Source organism: Palaemon carinicauda, chromosome 13 (genome assembly GCF_036898095.1).
Source record: "Palaemon carinicauda isolate YSFRI2023 chromosome 13, ASM3689809v2, whole genome shotgun sequence".
NCBI lineage: Eukaryota > Metazoa > Arthropoda > Malacostraca > Decapoda > Palaemonidae > Palaemon > Palaemon carinicauda.
In genome coordinates, this window is record NC_090737.1 from 123149316 (window position 1) to 123169046 (window position 19731).

The 19731-nt window shown below is 32.7% G+C and overlaps 1 protein-coding gene across 1 annotated transcript in view; it reads right to left on the reverse strand.

Annotated features, from left to right (window-relative positions):
• LOC137652394 (uncharacterized) overlaps positions 1 to 19731 on the reverse strand; it is a 28433-nt gene extending 8702 nt beyond the window's left edge. The window contains exons 1-6 of the mRNA XM_068385782.1: positions 19645 to 19731; positions 15339 to 15410; positions 11463 to 11599; positions 8564 to 8689; positions 7264 to 7321; positions 3979 to 4112 (exon numbers count right to left, since the gene is read on the reverse strand). Coding sequence (XP_068241883.1) covers positions 3979 to 4112; positions 7264 to 7321; positions 8564 to 8689; positions 11463 to 11599; positions 15339 to 15393 — 510 coding nt within the window. The 5' untranslated portion in view covers positions 15394 to 15410; positions 19645 to 19731. The remainder of the gene's footprint in view (positions 1 to 3978; positions 4113 to 7263; positions 7322 to 8563; positions 8690 to 11462; positions 11600 to 15338; positions 15411 to 19644) is intronic.

Consider the following 19731-nt stretch of genomic DNA (forward strand, 5'->3'; position numbering starts at 1 on the left):
TTAGCTTCCATTCAAGAAAATCTAAGACGGAATTAGCTTTCAACCAAGGTAAACAAAGTATTAGCTTCCAGGAAAAGAAATCGAAGAGGGAATTAGTTTTCAACCAAGGAGTATTAGATTCCAGACAAGAGAATTAGCTTTCCACCAAAGAGAAGAAAAGAAGTATTAGCTTCCAGACAAGAGAATTTAAAAGAGAATTGGCTTTCCACCTAAGAAAAGAAAGGAAGTATTAGCATCCAGACAAGAGAATTTTAAAGAGAATTAGCTTTCAACTAAAGAAAAGAAGTATTAGATTCCAAACAAGAGAATTCAATAGGGAATTAGCTTTCAGCCAAAAAAAGAAAAGGGGTATTAGATTCCAGACGAGATAATTTAAAAGGGAATTAGATTTCAACTAAAGAAAAGAAAGGAAGTATTAGATTCCAGACGAGATAATTTAAAAGGGAATTAGATTTCAACTAAAGAAAAGAAAGGAAGTATTAGATTCCAGACGAGAGAATCTCAATGGGAATTAGCTTTCAACTAAAGAAAAGAAAGGAAGTATTAGATTCCAGACGAGAGAATCTCAATGGGAATTAGCTTTCAACTAAAGAAAAGAAAGGAAGTATTTGATTCCAGACAAGGGAATTTAAATGGGAATTAGCTTTCAACTAAAGAAAAGAAAGGAAGTATTAGATTCCAGACGAGAGAATCTCAATGGGAATTAGCTTTCAACTAAAGAAAGGAAAGGAAGTATTAGATTCCAGACGAGAGAATCTCAATGGGAATTAGCTTTCAACTAAAGAAAAGAAAGGAAGTATTTGATTCCAGACAAGAGAATCTAAAAGGGAATTAGCTTTCAACTAAAGAAAGGAAGTATTTGATTCCAGACAAGGGAATTTAAATGGGAATTGGCTTTCAATCAAAGAAAAGAAAGGAAGTATTTGATTCCAGACAAGGGAATTTAAATGGGAATCAGCTTTCAACTAAAGAAAAGAAAGGAAGTATTTGATTCCAGACAAGGGAATTTAAATGGGAATTAGCTTTCAATCAAAGAAAAGAAAGGAAGTATTTGATTCCAGACAAGGGAATTTAAATGGGAATTAGCTTTCAACTAAAGAAAAGAAAGGAAGTATTTGATTCCAGACAAGGGAATTTAAATGGGAATTAGCTTTCAACTAAAGAAAAGAAAGGAAGTATTAGATTCCAGACGAGAGAATCTCAATGGGAATTAGCTTTCAACTAAAGAAAGGAAAGGAAGTATTAGATTCCAGACGAGAGAATCTCAATGGGAATTAGCTTTCAACTAAAGAAAAGAAAGGAAGTATTTGATTCCAGACAAGAGAATCTAAAAGGGAATTAGCTTTCAACTAAAGAAAGGAAGTATTTGATTCCAGACAAGGGAATTTAAATGGGAATTGGCTTTCAATCAAAGAAAAGAAAGGAAGTATTTGATTCCAGACAAGGGAATTTAAATGGGAATCAGCTTTCAACTAAAGAAAAGAAAGGAAGTATTTGATTCCAGACAAGGGAATTTAAATGGGAATTAGCTTTCAACTAAAGAAAGGAAAGGAAGTATTAGATTCCAGACGAGAGAATCTCAATGGGAATTAGCTTTCAACTAAAGAAAAGAAAGGAAGTATTTGATTCCAGACAAGAGAATCTAAAAGGGAATTAGCTTTCAACTAAAGAAAGGAAGTATTTGATTCCAGACAAGGGAATTTAAATGGAAATTGGCTTTCAATCAAAGAAAAGAAAGGAAGTATTTGATTCCAGACAAGGGAATTTAAATGGGAATCAGCTTTCAACTAAAGAAAAGAAAGGAAGTATTTGATTCCAGACAAGGGAATTTAAATGGGAATTAGCTTTCAATCAAAGAAAAGAAAGGAAGTATTTGATTCCAGACAAGGGAATTTAAATGGGAATTAGCTTTCAACTAAAGAAAAGAAAGGAAGTATTTGATTCCAGACAAGGGAATTTAAATGGGAATTAGCTTTCAACTAAAGAAAAGAAAGGAAGTATTAGATTCCAGACGAGAGAATCTCAATGGGAATTAGCTTTCAACTAAAGAAAAGAAAGGAAGTATTTGATTCAAGACAAGGGAATTTAAATGGGAATTAGCTTTCAACTAAAGAAAAGAAAGGAAGTATTAGATTCCAGACGAGAGAATCTCAATGGGAATTAGCTTTCAACTAAAGAAAAGAAAGGAAGTATTTGATTCAAGACAAGGGAATTTAAATGGGAATTAGCTTTCAACTAAAGAAAAGAAAGGAAGTATTAGATTCCAGACGAGAGAATCTCAATGGGAATTAGCTTTCAACTAAAGAAAAGAAAGGAAGTATTTGATTCAAGACAAGGGAATTTAAATGGGAATTAGCTTTCAACTAAAGAAAAGAAAGGAAGTATTAGATTCCAGACGAGAGAATCTCAATGGGAATTAGCTTTCAACTAAAGAAAAGAAAGGAAGTATTTGATTCCAGACAAGGGAATTTAAATGGGAATTAGCTTTCAACTAAAGAAAAGAAAGGAAGTATTAGATTCCAGACGAGAGAATCTCAATGGGAATTAGCTTTCAACTAAAGAAAAGAAAGGAAGTATTTGATTCCAGACAAGGGAATTTAAATGGGAATTAGCTTTCAACTAAAGAAAAGAAAGGAAGTATTAGATTCCAGACGAGAGAATCTCAATGGGAATTAGCTTTCAACTAAAGAAAAGAAAGGAAGTATTTGATTCCAGACAAGGGAATTTAAATGGGAATTAGCTTTCAACTAAAGAAAAGAAAGGAAGTATTAGATTCCAGACGAGAGAATCTCAATGGGAATTAGCTTTCAACTAAAGAAAAGAAAGGAAGTATTTGATTCCAGACAAGGGAATTTAAATGGGAATTAGCTTTCAACTAAAGAAAAGAAAGGAAGTATTAGATTCCAGACAAGGGAATTTAAATGGGAATTAGCTTTCAACTAAAGAAAAGAAAGGAAGTATTTGATTCCAGACAAGGGAATTTAAATGGGAATCAGCTTTCAACTAAAGAAAAGAAAGGAAGTATTTGATTCCAGACAAGGGAATTTAAATGGGAATTAGCTTTCAATCAAAGAAAAGAAAGGAAGTATTTGATTCCAGACAAGGGAATTTAAATGGGAATTAGCTTTCAACTAAAGAAAAGAAAGGAAGTATTTGATTCCAGACAAGGGAATTTAAATGGGAATTAGCTTTCAACTAAAGAAAAGAAAGGAAGTATTAGATTCCAGACAAGGGAATTTAAATGGGAATTAGCTTTCAAATAAAGAAAAGAAAGGAAGTATTTGATTCCAGACAAGGGAATTTAAATGGGAATTGGCTTTCAATCAAAGAAAAGAAAGGAAGTATTTGATTCCAGACAAGGGAATTTAAATGGGAATTAGCTTTCAACTAAAGAAAAGAAAGGATGTATTAGCTTCCAGACAAGAGAATTTAAATAGGAAAGGTAGTATTAAAACAAGACCGGAGAATTTAAAAAGGAATTAGCTTTCAACCAAAGAAAAGAAAGGAAATATTAGATTCCAGACAAGAGAATTTAAATGGGAAAGGTAGTATTAGATTCCAGACAAGAGAATTTAAAAAGGAATTAGCTTTCAACCAAAGAAAAGAAAGGAAATATTAGATTCCAGACAAGAGAATTTAAATGGGAAAGGTAGTATTAGATTCCAGACAAGAGAATTTAAAAAGGAATTAGCTTTCAACCAAGGATAACAAAAAAAAGTATTAGCTTCCAACAAAGAAAATCGAAGAGAATCACCCTTCAACCACGGAGCAGAATGGAACCATTACACTTCCAGCCAAGAAAATCGAAGATGGAATTACGTTTTAAATCAAGGAAAATGAATGAAAATAGCTTTTGGGCAACAAAATCTAATTGGAATTACATTTCGACCAGGGAAAACAAAGCATTAGCTCACAGTCAAGAAAGTTTAAGAAATAATGAGCTCCATTCTTAAGAGAGACAAATAACCAAAATCCCACCTTTGCTGGGGAGAAGAAAGAGAGGCAGGCGTTCCCCACTTGACTGTAGAACATGGGACAGGATTCGGAATAATTGGTGGTATCATTGGTGGTGGAGTTGACAGCTTGTTGCATTAAACTCACCAGCTCCTGAGCTGTGGAAATTGAAGAGGATACTAAAATGCAAATATATCAAAATAAAAAGAATATGGAGGAAAACATAAATGATATGTTCAATTTTACAATAAATGACAGAAGAGGAAATAATTACTTGTAAAGCAATACCGTTTTAGGTGTTATTAGCATAGCAGATAACAGCAACTTTCTGATTTTTTTATTTCCAAAACCAAGCTAAAGAATTTGGCAAACACTCATTGGGAATTATTCGTCAGATAAAATCCATTAACCACCTAAAAATTCAATATGGTAACCAGTTTTCAAGATAGACACAATTGATTGCACAGACATATTTCATTTGCCATAAAATCGCAAAGACATATCCTACAGAGTAGATGTCAATGCGCAATCAGACTAACTCAGTGATTCCCAACCTTTTTGTAATCGAGTACCACTTGGAGGTCCCGTACAGTCGCCGCGTACCACCTGGTTCCAGAGAAACTAAATTCAATCAGATACCACTTTTTTTCTATAATTGTAAAAATAGAACACGCAAATTAACTAAGAAAACAACAACTCAATGCGAGGGCTGTATCTGTTTCTTCTCCACCAGCTGGTCAATGCGGGGCATGACTTTGCTCACAGCACATCGGAAATCATGCCCGGGCGCAGCAAGACGGTTCCGGCTCTTCAACTTGATGGCCATGAAGGCTGAGAACCCCTGTTCGCGTACCACCTGGAAGGCCCTCGGATATGGTTCAGTAACAGATGAATAATCATTTTGTGTATCCAAGTGTCCCCCAATGCTATCTAATAAGCCCTGCATCACTTAGGTAATGGAGTTTAGCATAGATGCTTAGCTAGACAGTCGCACCTAAACTGACAGGGTGTATACACATGGGCCAGCTGAATCACGGGTAACGGATCTACCTTACTTTGCGTGCAGTTATGAGGATGGTGTAGAGATTTAAATGATACTGGATGAATTATTGGGCTAAGTGCATGTATTCCCGTATAAACCCTCGGCCTTGAGTCATTGAACACATAATTATCTGACTTTGCTACACTGAATACCATTTCAAAAGATGGCAAATACTGATCCAGGACTGTTTAAATTCCAGACTGACTAGAGCCAGTGATGTCCTTGAAAGAAAAGTGAAGAGCTCCAGTCATGACATACAAAAAAAGCAACAAGCATATGATGGCTGCACTATGAAAGTGACTGTTATATTCCCTCTTTCATGTAATTAATGAAATACTTATGATTCTGGATCCAGCCAGACTTCATAATGGTAGTGGCATTGAAGAAACTCTGTGAATAGAAACAAGGAGCAGTTCAAATGAGCAGTTCAAATGCATTTGACATCTTTGGCAGACCTATACAATGGAAAAAGGACATACTTAGAGCCATCAAGAGAATGGAATAGGATCACGCACCCAAAAAGGACGCCTATTGCCAGGTATTCTCATTGGAGACCACCAGATCTGGTGAGGGTCCCACAGTCTTCAGGTTTGCAGACATAATTCACCTATTTGCTCAGCCCCTGGAACAGCTAAGTGCTGATCCACAAGGAAGAAGATACAGTCATCACCTGAACTATCACTCTGGATGGGGTAGCTCCACGAATCATGAAGAAGTTGATATGCAGATCTTTGTGCATTTCAGGCATGCAAAAGAAACAAGTAGCAAAATCATCATGGTCAAAGCTAGCGACACAGATGTTATCATAACTGCAGTCAGTGTTTTGTAGGCACTTCAGGGGCTTAGGTCTGCTAGAATTGTAGGTTGTCTTTGGCCAAGCACAGAGCTCGAAGTGGATTCATGTACATGACTTGTGTTGCACTCTTGCAGAAAGGACACAGGAATACACTTTTTTTCCATGCCTTCCTTGGCTGCGATATCTTTTTAGTATTCTGTAGCAAAGGGGTCTTCTTGGCAAACCTGCGATGTTTGTGATGAGGCTTCCAATGTCTTTAGGACACTCAGTAACCACCGGTAGTGGGTAATGAGACCTTGCAGAAGTTTTTGGTCATAACACACAACAGATCCAGCACAGTTGGAGGTGTTGATGCTGTGAGGTTCGATGCTTGCTCACAAGCAGAGGCCATACCAAGCCATTCTTCCAACTTGAGCAGTGTTGAAGTAGCATGTGAAGCATGTTTCCTACCGCGTGAGCTGCATCCGAGTCAGTCAACCAGATACGTAGCTTCCTGCCCTGGGCTTGATCAATAAAGGTCAGTGGCAGATTGTTTGGAGAGAGTTCCCATCCTATGCAGAGGACTGTCAGCAGCAGACCAAGTGTGGATGCAAGAGGGAATGCTGCAGTCAATGCAAATGCTACTGCCTTAGTCTGACATGCACAGCACTGTACAGTGCAAATGAGAGGTTTAGAAGTATTGCAGCAAGACAACATGTGGCATAGAAGTACAGGCTTACTGCCTAGATGTACTACATCAAATATATATCAGACTAATATGTTGGACTGATGGTTCCTATGATATGGGCACATTTAACTCAAATGTTCCTGGGGCTGATATTATGGAACAAGTTAATGAGTAGATAAGTAGTTCCAAAATCGAATTTTACAGAGGTAAACATTTATGATTTGACACCTAGATCATTCAGTAGGATAAGTCTCTGCATTTACATGGCAAAACGTGATATATCTGTTTATTGAATGATGTACTGCTTGAAAAACGCCATTTTGAATTTTTAGGTGGATAACAGATTATACCAAAAAAGTTCAACACCCTAGGGATATGTGTGCCAATTTTGGTACTTGTTTGCGGTAATGAAAGATTATTACATATATTTCCCCAACCATAATGGGATAAGTGACAATAAATAGATGCCAAACACCTCTGAGATAATATATAATCCATAAACAAATCATACCATATAAATACGTTAATTTCGTCTTGATAATCCAAAATTTCAAGTCACACTACTTAGCATTATTTTTTCATCATGAAAGTAAATTGGCTACCTGGGAACTCAGAACTTTTTGGAGCTTTTAAAATGTAATTTAACAGCTTGTATTCCATCATAGACCCAGAGTTCGCCACAAAATCACCTATATCGCCCCCCCCCCCCCCCCCCGGAAATGAGGCAGCACAACATATGATATGATCAAGTAAAGCATTCATTTGCCATCAAAAACTTGAAAAATCTACTCAATTCATACTCACTGATAGACATTCCTAGATCCTTATCTCCTTCCAATTTGAGAATTTTGTTTCTCATCAACTGAAATGGGAGAAATACTTGAAAATTTTAAATATTCTGTAGTAAATGATAAAAAATAATCCTTTAAAACTTAATACTTCGCCTCTTACATTAATTCTAGTGTTCTTTGCAAATCTATTCAACTGAGATGTTGTCCAACTCTGAATAACCCTTATACATCGAGTCAATAAACTTTATCTAATAAATTATTATAGTTTCACCTCTGAAGAAAAGATTGTCTTTATTCAAATCTAGACACACAGTAAGTGTTCCTCTGTTATCCGAGTTATCTGTTATAATAATTATACACTTCAACTATCATTGAAAATTATACATCCATACAATAGCAATTTTTTAAAGAGAGAATATAATGATTATTGTAAACTTTGACGATTGCTTAATTTCATAATACGATAATTACTGGTCGGTTTTATTTTGTTTAACAAATTGCAATCACCATTGTACACTAACTAATTAATTTCAATAACGATTTCATGTGATTGATACAGGAAATCTCAGTATTATTCATTAACTAGTCATTAACCTTGCCTTCACAATTACTCGCATTCTTGTAAAATAATGACAATTAAATGGTAACACTATTATGCATACATTATCTGTTAACCTTAACTCGCTTGATCATGCGCTTGTAAACAAAATGTTGTTGTTATTATTATAATTATTATTATTATTATTATTATTATTATTATTATTCTTTGTCTACATCTTTTCCCACTTCTATGTGGGGTCGCAGCTTTCTCCATCATCATCATTGCTAAGCTTCAATAATCTTTAATCCATCCATCAGTATAAAATGATAATTTCAAAATGCATAAAGGTTGTAATAATTTGTATCCATCTATAAAACCTTTTCTCCTAACAGACCACTCATTAGAAAAACAGGATGCTAAAAGCTCAAGGGCTCCAACAACATGGAAAAAATAGCCCACTGAGGAAAGGAAACAAGGATATAATATAATACAGTTCATCATCATCATCATCATCATATTATTATTATTATTATTATTATTATTATTATTATTATTACTATCAGGCAAGCCACAACCCCAGTTGGAAAAGCAAGATGCTATAAGCCCAAGGGCTCCAACAGGGAAAAATAGCCCAGTGAGGAAAGGGAATAAGGAAATAAATAAATGATGAGAACAAGTTAACAATAAATCATCCTAAAACAGTAACAATGTCAAAACAGATATGTCCTATATAAACTATAAAAAGACTCATGTCACCACTTTACTATCTTACCTGGCAAATTTGATCTTGCCCAGAGCATCCACGGTCACAGAAATTCTGCAGGCTGATACAGGTACGCCTGTAGTTTACTTGACACGAATACTGACCTGTTCCACATTGTGGGTCAGGTCTCCAAAACTGAAAAAAAAAAAAACGAAAAATATTCGAATTGAAGGTCAGGTCTCCAAAACTGAAAAAAAAAAAAAAAAAAAAAAAAAAAACGAAATATTCGAATTGAATTCTTGACCAACGAAAATAACAAGTTTGATAGAAGGAGAAAGTTTCACAGAAAGGAATCTTGTTATTTAGATATTCTGTGAGAAGCCACGACAAGATAACAAGGGTTATTTTCAAAACAAAGCAATAATTAGAATTTGCGAAGCGCGTGTCTTCAAAGGGGTGGTATAAGCCTGTCTCATGATCTGGTTTGAACATAGGATAAGGAGGTTTTATATATATATATATATATATATATATATATATATATATATATATATATATATATATATATATATATATATATTATACATACAGTATATATATATATATATATATATATATATATATATATATATATATATATATATATATATATATATATTATAATTATATATATTATACATACAGTACATATATATATATATATACATATATATATATATATATATATATATATATATATATATATTTATACATACAGTATATATATATATATATATATATATATATATATATATATATATATATATATTATACATACAGTATATATATAAATATATATATATATATATATATATATATATATTATACATACAGTATATATATATATATATATATTATACATACAGTATATATATATATATATATATATATATATATATATATATATATATATATATATGTATATATATATAATTTATATATATATATATAAGTATATTTATTTATATATATATATATATATATGTATTGTACATAGTTTATATATATATATATATATATATATGTATTATACATAGTTTATATATATAATATATATATATATATATATTATACATACAGTTTATATATATATATATATATATATATATATATATATATATATATATATATATATATATATATATATATATATATATATATATAATGGGGCACCCTAGCATAACCAACCCTCGTCAGGCTGGGAGGAGCTAATAGAAGAAAAGTCCCCTGTTGTTGGGGAAGTAATAGATTAATTTGGTAATAGATTAATCACTATCCAACACTTTGATGTTTTAGGAAATATACTCAATGATTCGTTTACATTTCATTTGTCATTAAAAATGAGATTTTTTTTTTGGTATTTGTTTATTACAAGACCACGCTCTCCATTATTATTATTATTATTATCATTATTATTATTATTATTAGCCAAGCTACAACCCTAGTTGGAAAAGCAAGATGCTATAAGCCCAAGGGCTCCAATAGGGAAAAATACCCCAGTGAGGAAAGGAAATAAGGAAATAAATAAATGATGAGAGTAAATTAACAATAAATCATTCTAAAACAGTAACAACGTCCAAGCAGATATGTCCTATATAAACTATTAACAACGACAAAAACAGATATGTCATATATAAAATGTAAAAAGGCTCATGTCAGCCTGGTCAACATAAAGACATTTGATAAAGTATGCAAAGCAATTTTTTTCCTCTATTACTTTTTCATAATTGAAAACAATTCGCCGTATGGGAAACAAGTTAAAATTATAAAAAAAAAAATTATATGATAATAAAAAAACTAGCTTGGTTTCCTCACTAAACGACCTGGAACTGACATCGTCAACATAGGCAAGCAAACAGAAGTTCGTGATGCCAGCGTACATTTGATATTATTATTATTATTATTATTATTATTATTATTATTATTACTTGCTAAGCTACAACCCTAGTTGGAAAAGCATGAAGCTATAAGCCCAGGGGCTCCAACAGGGAAAATAGCTCAGTGAGGAAAGGAAACAAGGAAAATAAAATATTTTAAAAAGAGTTAACAGCTATAAATATCTCCTATATAAACTACAAAAACTTTAACAAAACAAGAGGAAGAGAAATGAGATAGGAGAGTGTGCCCGAGTGTACCCTCAAGCAAGAGAACTCTAACCCAAGACAGTGGAAGACCATAGTACAGAGGTTGTGGCACTACCCAAGACTAGAGAACAATGGTTTGATTTTGGAGTGGCCTTCTCCTAGAAGAGCTGCTTACCAAAGCTAAAGAGTCTCTTCTACCCTTAAAATAATCAAAATATATACTAAATTATAATTCTATAGCTTTTTATAATCTTAACTTGTTTCCCATGTGGCGAATTGTTTTAAATTATGAAATTAGGAAAGACTCGTTAATTGAAGTCAGGACACAAGTTGTAATAGTGATAACTAGAGGGGCACCCAGTAGAGCGCAGACCTCCTCCGCGGCAGCTTATCTCTTGACCTTTTGCTTGCCCTTGACCTTTGACCTTAACATGTATCAGTTTACCTTTGACCTTAACATGTATTAATTTGCGTGGATTTTCATACACTGAAATATGAACCAAGTTAGAAGTCTCTGTTACAACGATGTCCAGACTTATGGCTGATTACGTGAATTGGACGTTTTGCTTGACCAAGACCTTGATCTTTGACCTTGACCTTCCAAAATTTACTAATTACCAGCTTTTTACATAACAGTTAACCCCTGCAAGATTCATCACTCTACAATTAAAATTCTGGTCAGGACGCTTTTCACTAACAAACACACACACATAAAGAACATACACACAAACAGGGGCGAAAAAATAACCTCCTTCCAACTTCGTTATGGAGGTAATAAAAACATTACATTGCAACTTATAAAGGAATAAAGGAAAGAGTAAAAAGCGAAATGCCGTTAAACCAACCGAACAGATTCGAGGATCCTCATCCGATCCATCTGCACACTGGCTGTCTCTGTTACAGACGTCGGAAATGCTTATGCACTGGTTCCCCGATTTGCAATTGATTTGGCCCGAGGAACAAGTCCCGCCTTCGGTCTGACCTGCAAATACCAAGGGATATTCATGTTAATAAGCTTAAGCTTTGAGGAATTATGGATAAGTAAAGAGTAGGTAAATTGTCGAAAGTTTGGATTCGGTAATTGTTTACAACACCACGCTCTCCATTTACTCCAAAATAATGCAATCCTGTAGTTCTCATCTTCTTGCACAGTAATTAGGTGGTTATTTAAATTCTGGGAAAGCAATAATTAGCAAGATATGTTGAGGAAGGGGGAAGGGGTTATAAAAAGAAAATAGCTCGGTTTCCTCACTAAACGACTTAGAACTGACCTGTCAACATAATCAACCAAATGGAATTCGTGATGCCAACGTACATAAACAGAAGTTCGTGATGCCAGAGTACATTTGATATAACGTGTATTAAAAATATATTTAATAAAAAATGGATTAATTAACTCATAAGTGTCCATAAGGACACTTTTGAGTAATCACTCAATTTTTGATTAAGTATATTTTGAATATACAGTATATCAAATGTACGCTGGCATCACGAATTCTGTTTGGTTGACGATGTTGACATAGACAGTTCCAAGTCTTTTGGTGAGAAAACCGAGCTATTTTCTTTTTATAACCCCTTCCCCCTTCCTCAACATATCTTGCTAATTATTGCTTTCCCAGAATTTAAATAACCACCTAATTACTGTGCAAGAAGATGAGAACTGCGGGATTGCATTATTTTGGAGTAAATGGAGAGCATGGTGTTGTAAACAATTACCTTGTATTCAAAGCATATCTCAATAACTATAGACTATTGCCATATCAGGTGAAAACCAGGTCTATACATTTATCAATGTCGCTCTAGGGAAATTCATGTTGATAAGCTTAAGCTTTCAGGAATTATGGGTAAGTAAAAATAGGCAAATTGTTGAAAGTCTGTATTCAAAGCATTCCTTCATAACTATAGACGATTGCAATATCGGGGTGAAAACCAGTAGGTCTATACATTTACCTATGTCGCTCTAGGGAAATTCATGTTGATAAGCTCAAGCTTTTAGGAATTATGGGTAAGTAAAGAATAGGTAAATTGTCGAAAGTTTGTGTTCTAATCATACCTCTATAACTATAGACTACTGCAATATCGGGGTGAAAACCAGTAGGTCTACATTTATCAATGTAGCCGTAGGGAAATTCACTTTAATACGCTCAAGCTTTTAGGAATTATGGTCAAGTATAGAATACGGTAAATTATCGCAAATTTGCATTCTAAACATACTTCCGTAACTACAGACTACTGCAATATCGGGGTGAAAACCAGTAGGTCTACATTTATCAATGTAGCCGTAGGGAAATTCACGTTAATAAGCTCAAGCTTTTAAGAATTATGGTCAAGTATAGAATAAGGTTAATTATCGCAAATTTGCATTCAAAACATACTTCCGCAACTACAGACTACTGCAATATCGGGGTGAAACCAGTAGGTCTACACATTTATCAATGCTGCCCTAGGGAAATTCATGTTGGTAAGCTTTAAGCTTTTAGGAATTATGGGTAAGTAAAGAATACGGTAAATTATCGAAAATTTGCATTCAAAACATAATTCCGTAACTACAGACTACTACAAAATCGGTGTGAAACCAGCAGGTCTACATTTACCATTACTGCCCTAGGGAAATTCATGTTAAGAAGCTGAAGCTTTTAGGAATTATGGGTAGGTAAAAAAAAAAAAATAGGAAAATTGTCCAAAGTTTGTATTCAAAGCATATCTCCATAAGTATAGACTATTGCAATATCGGGTGAAAACCAGTAGGTCTACATTTATCAATGCTGCCCTAGGGAATTTCATGTTAAGGAGCTTAAGCTTTTAGGAATTATGGGTAGGTAAAAAAAGAATAGGAAAATTGTCGAAAGTTTGTATTCAAAGCATATCTCCATAAGTATAGACTATTGCAATATCGGGTGAAAACCAGTAGGTCTACATTTATCAATGCTGCCCTAGGGAATTTCATGTTAAGGAGCTTAAGCTTTTAGGAATTATGGGTAGGTAAAAAAAAAAAATAGGAAAATTGTCCAAAGTTTGTATTCAAAGCATATCTCCATAAGTATAGACTATTGCAATATCGGGTGAAAACCAGTAGGTCTACATTTATCAATGCTGCCCTAGGGAATTTCATGTTAAGGAGCTTAAGCTTTTAGGAATTATGGGTAGGTAAAAAAAAAAAATAGGAAAATTGTCCAAAGTTTGTATTCAAAGCATATCTCCATAAGTAGTATAGACTATTGCAATATCGGGTGAAAACCAGTAGGTCTACATTTATCAATGCTGCCCTAGGGAATTTCATGTTAAGGAGCTTAAGCTTTTAGGAATTATGGGTAGGTAAAAAAAATAGGAAAATTGTCGAAAGTTTGTATTCAAAGCATATCTCCATAAGTATAGACTATTGCAATATCGGGTGAAAACCAGTAGGTCTACTTTTATCAATGCTGCCCTAGGGAATTTCATGTTAAGGAGCTTAAGCTTTTAGGAATTATGGGTAGGTAAAAAAAAAATAGGTAAATTGTCGAAAGTTTGTACTCCAAGCATTCCTCCATAATTAAAAACTATTGCAATATCGCGTGAAAACCAGCAAGTCTGCATTTATCAATGCTACCCAACGGAAATTCATGTTAAGAAGCTTGAGCTTTGAGGAATTAGGGCCAAATATAGAATTAAGGTGAATTGCTGAAAGTTTGTATTCAAAGCATACTTCTTCACTACTGACTACCAATGACTGACAAGCTATTGTACACCGTTGCCTAGATTATTCTTTTAAATGTTAATTTTCCTATAGTTAATTACAAGAAAGAAAAAAAGTCTAAGGGGTCTTAAAATTTTACTAGTTTGAAAAGGATTCCTTATTTGTGTGCAATCCAATGTTACTATACAGTACTTTGAATTTCGAAGACCTTTGACAACTTTTTAAGTGCATTCCAGTAACAGCTCCAATACCTTAGTGGTTTATGAAGGGACCTAACATTTTTACGCGCAAACTTGGCAAAATCAATAACCATACAGTTCCTTTTACAATTTCTTTATATTCTCTTAATATGCATTTTACACTATTGAAAAAGCTGTTTGTGAACACTTCCGATATTACTATAAATTTCTAACTAAACCTTTTCAACTTCGGGAGGCCAACTGTAAACTATATATACTAAGTTTAGTGAGAACGGTGTTACCGAATGGACATAGTCACGCTATGACAATGAAACAATCTCCAACAGATATAGTACATTGAAGGATATTGGGAGTTAAATGACAGGAAAACAGTAGGAACGAAACTATCAGAGATTACTCGACTGCCATATATGGGTGAGATCATGAGGGATAGATGGAGATGGTTTAGGCATGCTCTTCACACTCCCCAACCGTATAGTTGACCAAACCTTTAACTGGGCTCCACAAGGCACTAGAAGAGTTGGAGATGATTGGGGAAATAAAATTGAGGCCTTTTACGTTAATAGGCGTAGGAATATATATATATATATATATATATATATATATATATATATATATATATATATATATATATATATATATATATATATATATATATATATATATATATATATATGCATTAAAGCAAGGAAAATATTGTGTCAATATGACTATTGACGCAAAGAGACTAAAATCTAGAAAGGTTCTTGGGAGAATTTAGCTATTTTATACACGGTTTGAAAAAGTAGAACTTAGCTGTACATAAGTTATTCTATAGTATGTAGCCTTCACAGTGTACAACTTACCTATAATAAACAGGATGTTGACAATCCACACCAGGAGTGAGGTTGCTGATGTCATGTTGGTGCGCTTATGTCCTGGGGAAAAAATTAAGATAAATCATAAGTTACACGGTTGGTTAAATATTACACGACTTCCTGATAGGCAGGCAGACATTAGAACTTCAGTGTAGGCTACAGGCTCTTGCGCCTAAGGCAAGATACATGAAATGGTTGACAATTATTTTAATTTTATACAATAAAACACTAAGTATCTAACGACCTGCACTGAAGGTGTAGGCTACAGGCTCTTGCGCCTAAGGCAGGATACATGAAATGGTTGACAATTATTTTAATTTTATACAATAAAACACTAAGTATCTATTACAGCTTGATTTTTATGTTATTCCATGGAACATGAAAAAAGGGGTGGTGGTTTTAGATGATAAGGAAAACATTATTCATATGTGGTTCACCTCAAACTGTGGAAAAAAAAAATATTACATAGACGTTTATCACCGATGTACAAAATGTTGGCAAAGTCATTGTAGTTATTAGAAATTTGTTGTTGAAACTCACTATTCCGTTTATCATTTCCCATAGGAGTAATATTTGTTAAACACAATGCAAGCTAAGCTGGCAAATTCTAACCGAGGCCCTTTGCATCAATAGGCCTAGGTGATGATGAAGCTTACGTAATTGGAGTTCAAGTAGCAACCATTAAAAGTTGTACTTTCATTGTTTACAACCACGATTATCTCATACAACAGAACCATGACACTTGTGATGATAAGAATGGGATAATTAGACTTACTGCCAATAATTAAACCTGTCTGTTAATATATCTTCTAGCAGTTAGTATATTGAAAGCTTCACTATCTATACAGACGGTCTCTTAAACCAACGGTTTAAGTACCTTAATTGCCACAACGGTCTTCAACCTTATATATATATGTACATATATATATATATATATATATATGTGTGTGTGTGTGTGTGTGTGTTTATATATATACATATATATATGTGTATATATATAAATATATATATGTTTATATATATATATATATATATGTGTGTATATATATATATATATATATGTGTGTATATATATATATATATATATATGTATATATATATGTATATACATATATATGTATGTATATATATACATATATACACATATATATATATATATATAAATGATATATATATATATATATATATAAATGATATATATATATATATATATAATATACATACATATATGTATATATATATATATATATATACCGGTAATTATATTTAGTGATTTATATCAACACTGTGAACAATTCAAACGGCTGAATGGTGGGGGGGGGGGGTGGAGTTGAAACTATAACTTAGTATTTATCCAAATGAAGGGGATGCGTTTGTTTGTTTTCACGGATTTACGTTTTCTGCATGCATAACTTATTCTGTCTTCAAGTTTAGTTGCAGTATTACATACAGTGAATAATAATGTTAGATGTGTGCATCATGAACGTGGTAAAGTTTACATGAATATTGTAATATAAAATAAAATGATAAAATTATTTCGGTTACTTATAATGTGGCCCTTGTACGAACTAAAACGGCGAATTACTATTATAATTATTTGCTAAGTTACAACCCTAGTTGGAAAAGCAGGATGCAATAAGCCTAAGGGTTCCAACGGCGAAAAATACCCCAGCGAGGACTAAAGTAAAATACAAGTGACCTAATGAACAATTATAATAAGATATTTTAAGAACAGTAACGACATTTAAAAAGATCTCTCACATATAAACTATAAAAACTTCCGAACAGTAACGGCATTAAAATCGATCTCTCATATAAAAACTATGAAAACTTCAGAACAGTAACGGCATTCAAATTGCTCTCTCATATATAAACTATAAAACTTCAGAACAGTAATGTCATTAAAACCGATCTCATATATAAACTGTAAAAACTTCAGAACAATAACGACATTAAAATTGATCTCTAATATATAAACTCTAAAAACTTCAGAATATAACGACATTAAAATCGATCTCTCATATAAAAACTATAAAAACTTCAGAACAGTAACAAGACTAAAATCGATCTCTCACATATAAACTATAAAAACTTCAGAACAGTAACGGCATTAAAATCGATCTCTCACATATAAACTCTAAAAACTTCAGAACAGTAACGACTTTAAAATCGATCTCTCACATATAAACTATAAAAACTTCAGAACAGTAACGACATTTAATTAGATCTCTCATATTTAAACTATAAAAACTTCAGAACAGTATCGGCATTTAAATAGATCTCTCGTATGTAAACAACAAAAACTTCAGAACAGTAACGGCATTAAAATCGATCTCTCATATATAAACTATAAAAACTTCAGAACAGTAACGGCAATAAAATCGATCTCTCACATATAAACTATAAAAACTTCAGAACAGTAACGGCATTAAAATCGATCTCTCACATATAAACTATAAAAACTTCAGAACAGTAACAGCATTCAAATTGATCTCTCGTATATAAACTATAAAAAGTTCAGAACAGTAACGGCATTAAAATCGATCTCTCACATATAAACTCTAAAAACTTCAGAACAGTAACGGCATTAAAAACGATCTCTCACATATAAACTATAAAAACTTCAGAACAGTAACTGCATTAAAATCGATCTCATATATAAACTATAAAAACTTCCGAACAGTAACGGCATTAAAATCGATCCCTCACATATAAACTATAAAAACTTCAGAACAGTAACGACATTAAAATCGATCTCTCTTATATAAACTATAAAAACTTCAGAACAGTAACTGCATTAAAATCGATCTTTCACATATAAACTATAAAAACTTCCGAACAGTAACGGCATTAAAATCGATCTCTCACATAAAAACTATAAAAACTTCAGAACAGTAACGGCATTAAAATCGATCTCTCACATTTAACTATAAAAACTTCAGAACAGTAACGACATTAAAATCGATCTCTCGTATATAAACTATAAAAACTTCCGAACAGTAACGACATTAAAATCGATCTCTCACATATAAACTACAAAAACTTCAGAACAGTAACGGCATTAAAATCGATCTCTCGTATATAAACTATAAAAACTTCAGAACAGTAACGACATTAAAATCGATCTCTCGTATATAAACTATAAAAACTTCCGAACAGTAACGGCATTAAAATCGATCTCTCGTATAAAAACTATAAAAGTTCAGAACAGTAACGGCATTAAAATCGATCTCTCACATATAAACTCTAAAAACTTCCGAACAGTAACGGCATTAAAATCGATCTCTCGTATATAAACTATAAAAACTTCCGAACAGTAACGGCATTAAAATCGATCTCTCACATATAAACTATAAAAACTTCCGAACAGTAACGGCATTAAAATCGATCTCTCACATATAAACTATAAAAACTTCAGAACAGTAACTGCATTAAAATCGATCTCATATATAAACTATAAAAACTTCCGAACAGTAACGGCATTAAAATCGATCTCTCACATATAAACTCTAAAAACTTCAGAACAGTAACGGCATTAAAAACGATCTCTCACATATAAACTATAAAAACTTCAGAACAGTAACTGCATTAAAATCGATCTCTCACATATAAACTATAAAAACTTCAGAACAGTAACGGCATTAAAATCGATCTCTCACATACAAACTATAAAAACTTCGGAACAGTAACGACATTAAAATCGATCTCATATATAAACTATAAAAACTTCCGAACAGTAACGACATTAAAATCGATCTCTCGTATATAAACTATACAAACTTCAGAACAGTAACTGCATTAAAATCGATCTCTCATATATAAACTATAAAAACTTCAGAACAGTAACGGCATTAAAATTGATCTCTCATATATAAACTATAAAAACTTCAGAACAGTAACGGCATTAAAACTGATCTCTCGTATATAAACTATAAAAACTTCAGAACAGTAACGACATTTAAATAGATCTCTCATATATAAACTATAAAAACTTCAGAACAGTAACGACATTAAAATCGATCTCTCACATATAAACTATAAAATCTTCAGAACAGTAACGACATTAAAATCGATCTCTCATATATAAACTATAAAAACTTCAGAACAGTAACTGCATTAAAATCGATCTCTCACATATAAACTGTAAATACTTCAGAACAGTAACAATATTAAAATCGATTTCTCATATATAAACTATAAAAACTTCAGAACAGTAACGGCATTAAAATCGATCTCTCACATATAAATAAAAAAAACTTCAAAAAAACAAGAAGAGAAATAAAAACAAACTAACCTGGTTCGACAGCTCCAAGTCCAAGAGGTTACGAAAGGTTAAAAGCTTCTATGTTGCCCGAGGCTATACAAGGACTTTCCAAGTTTC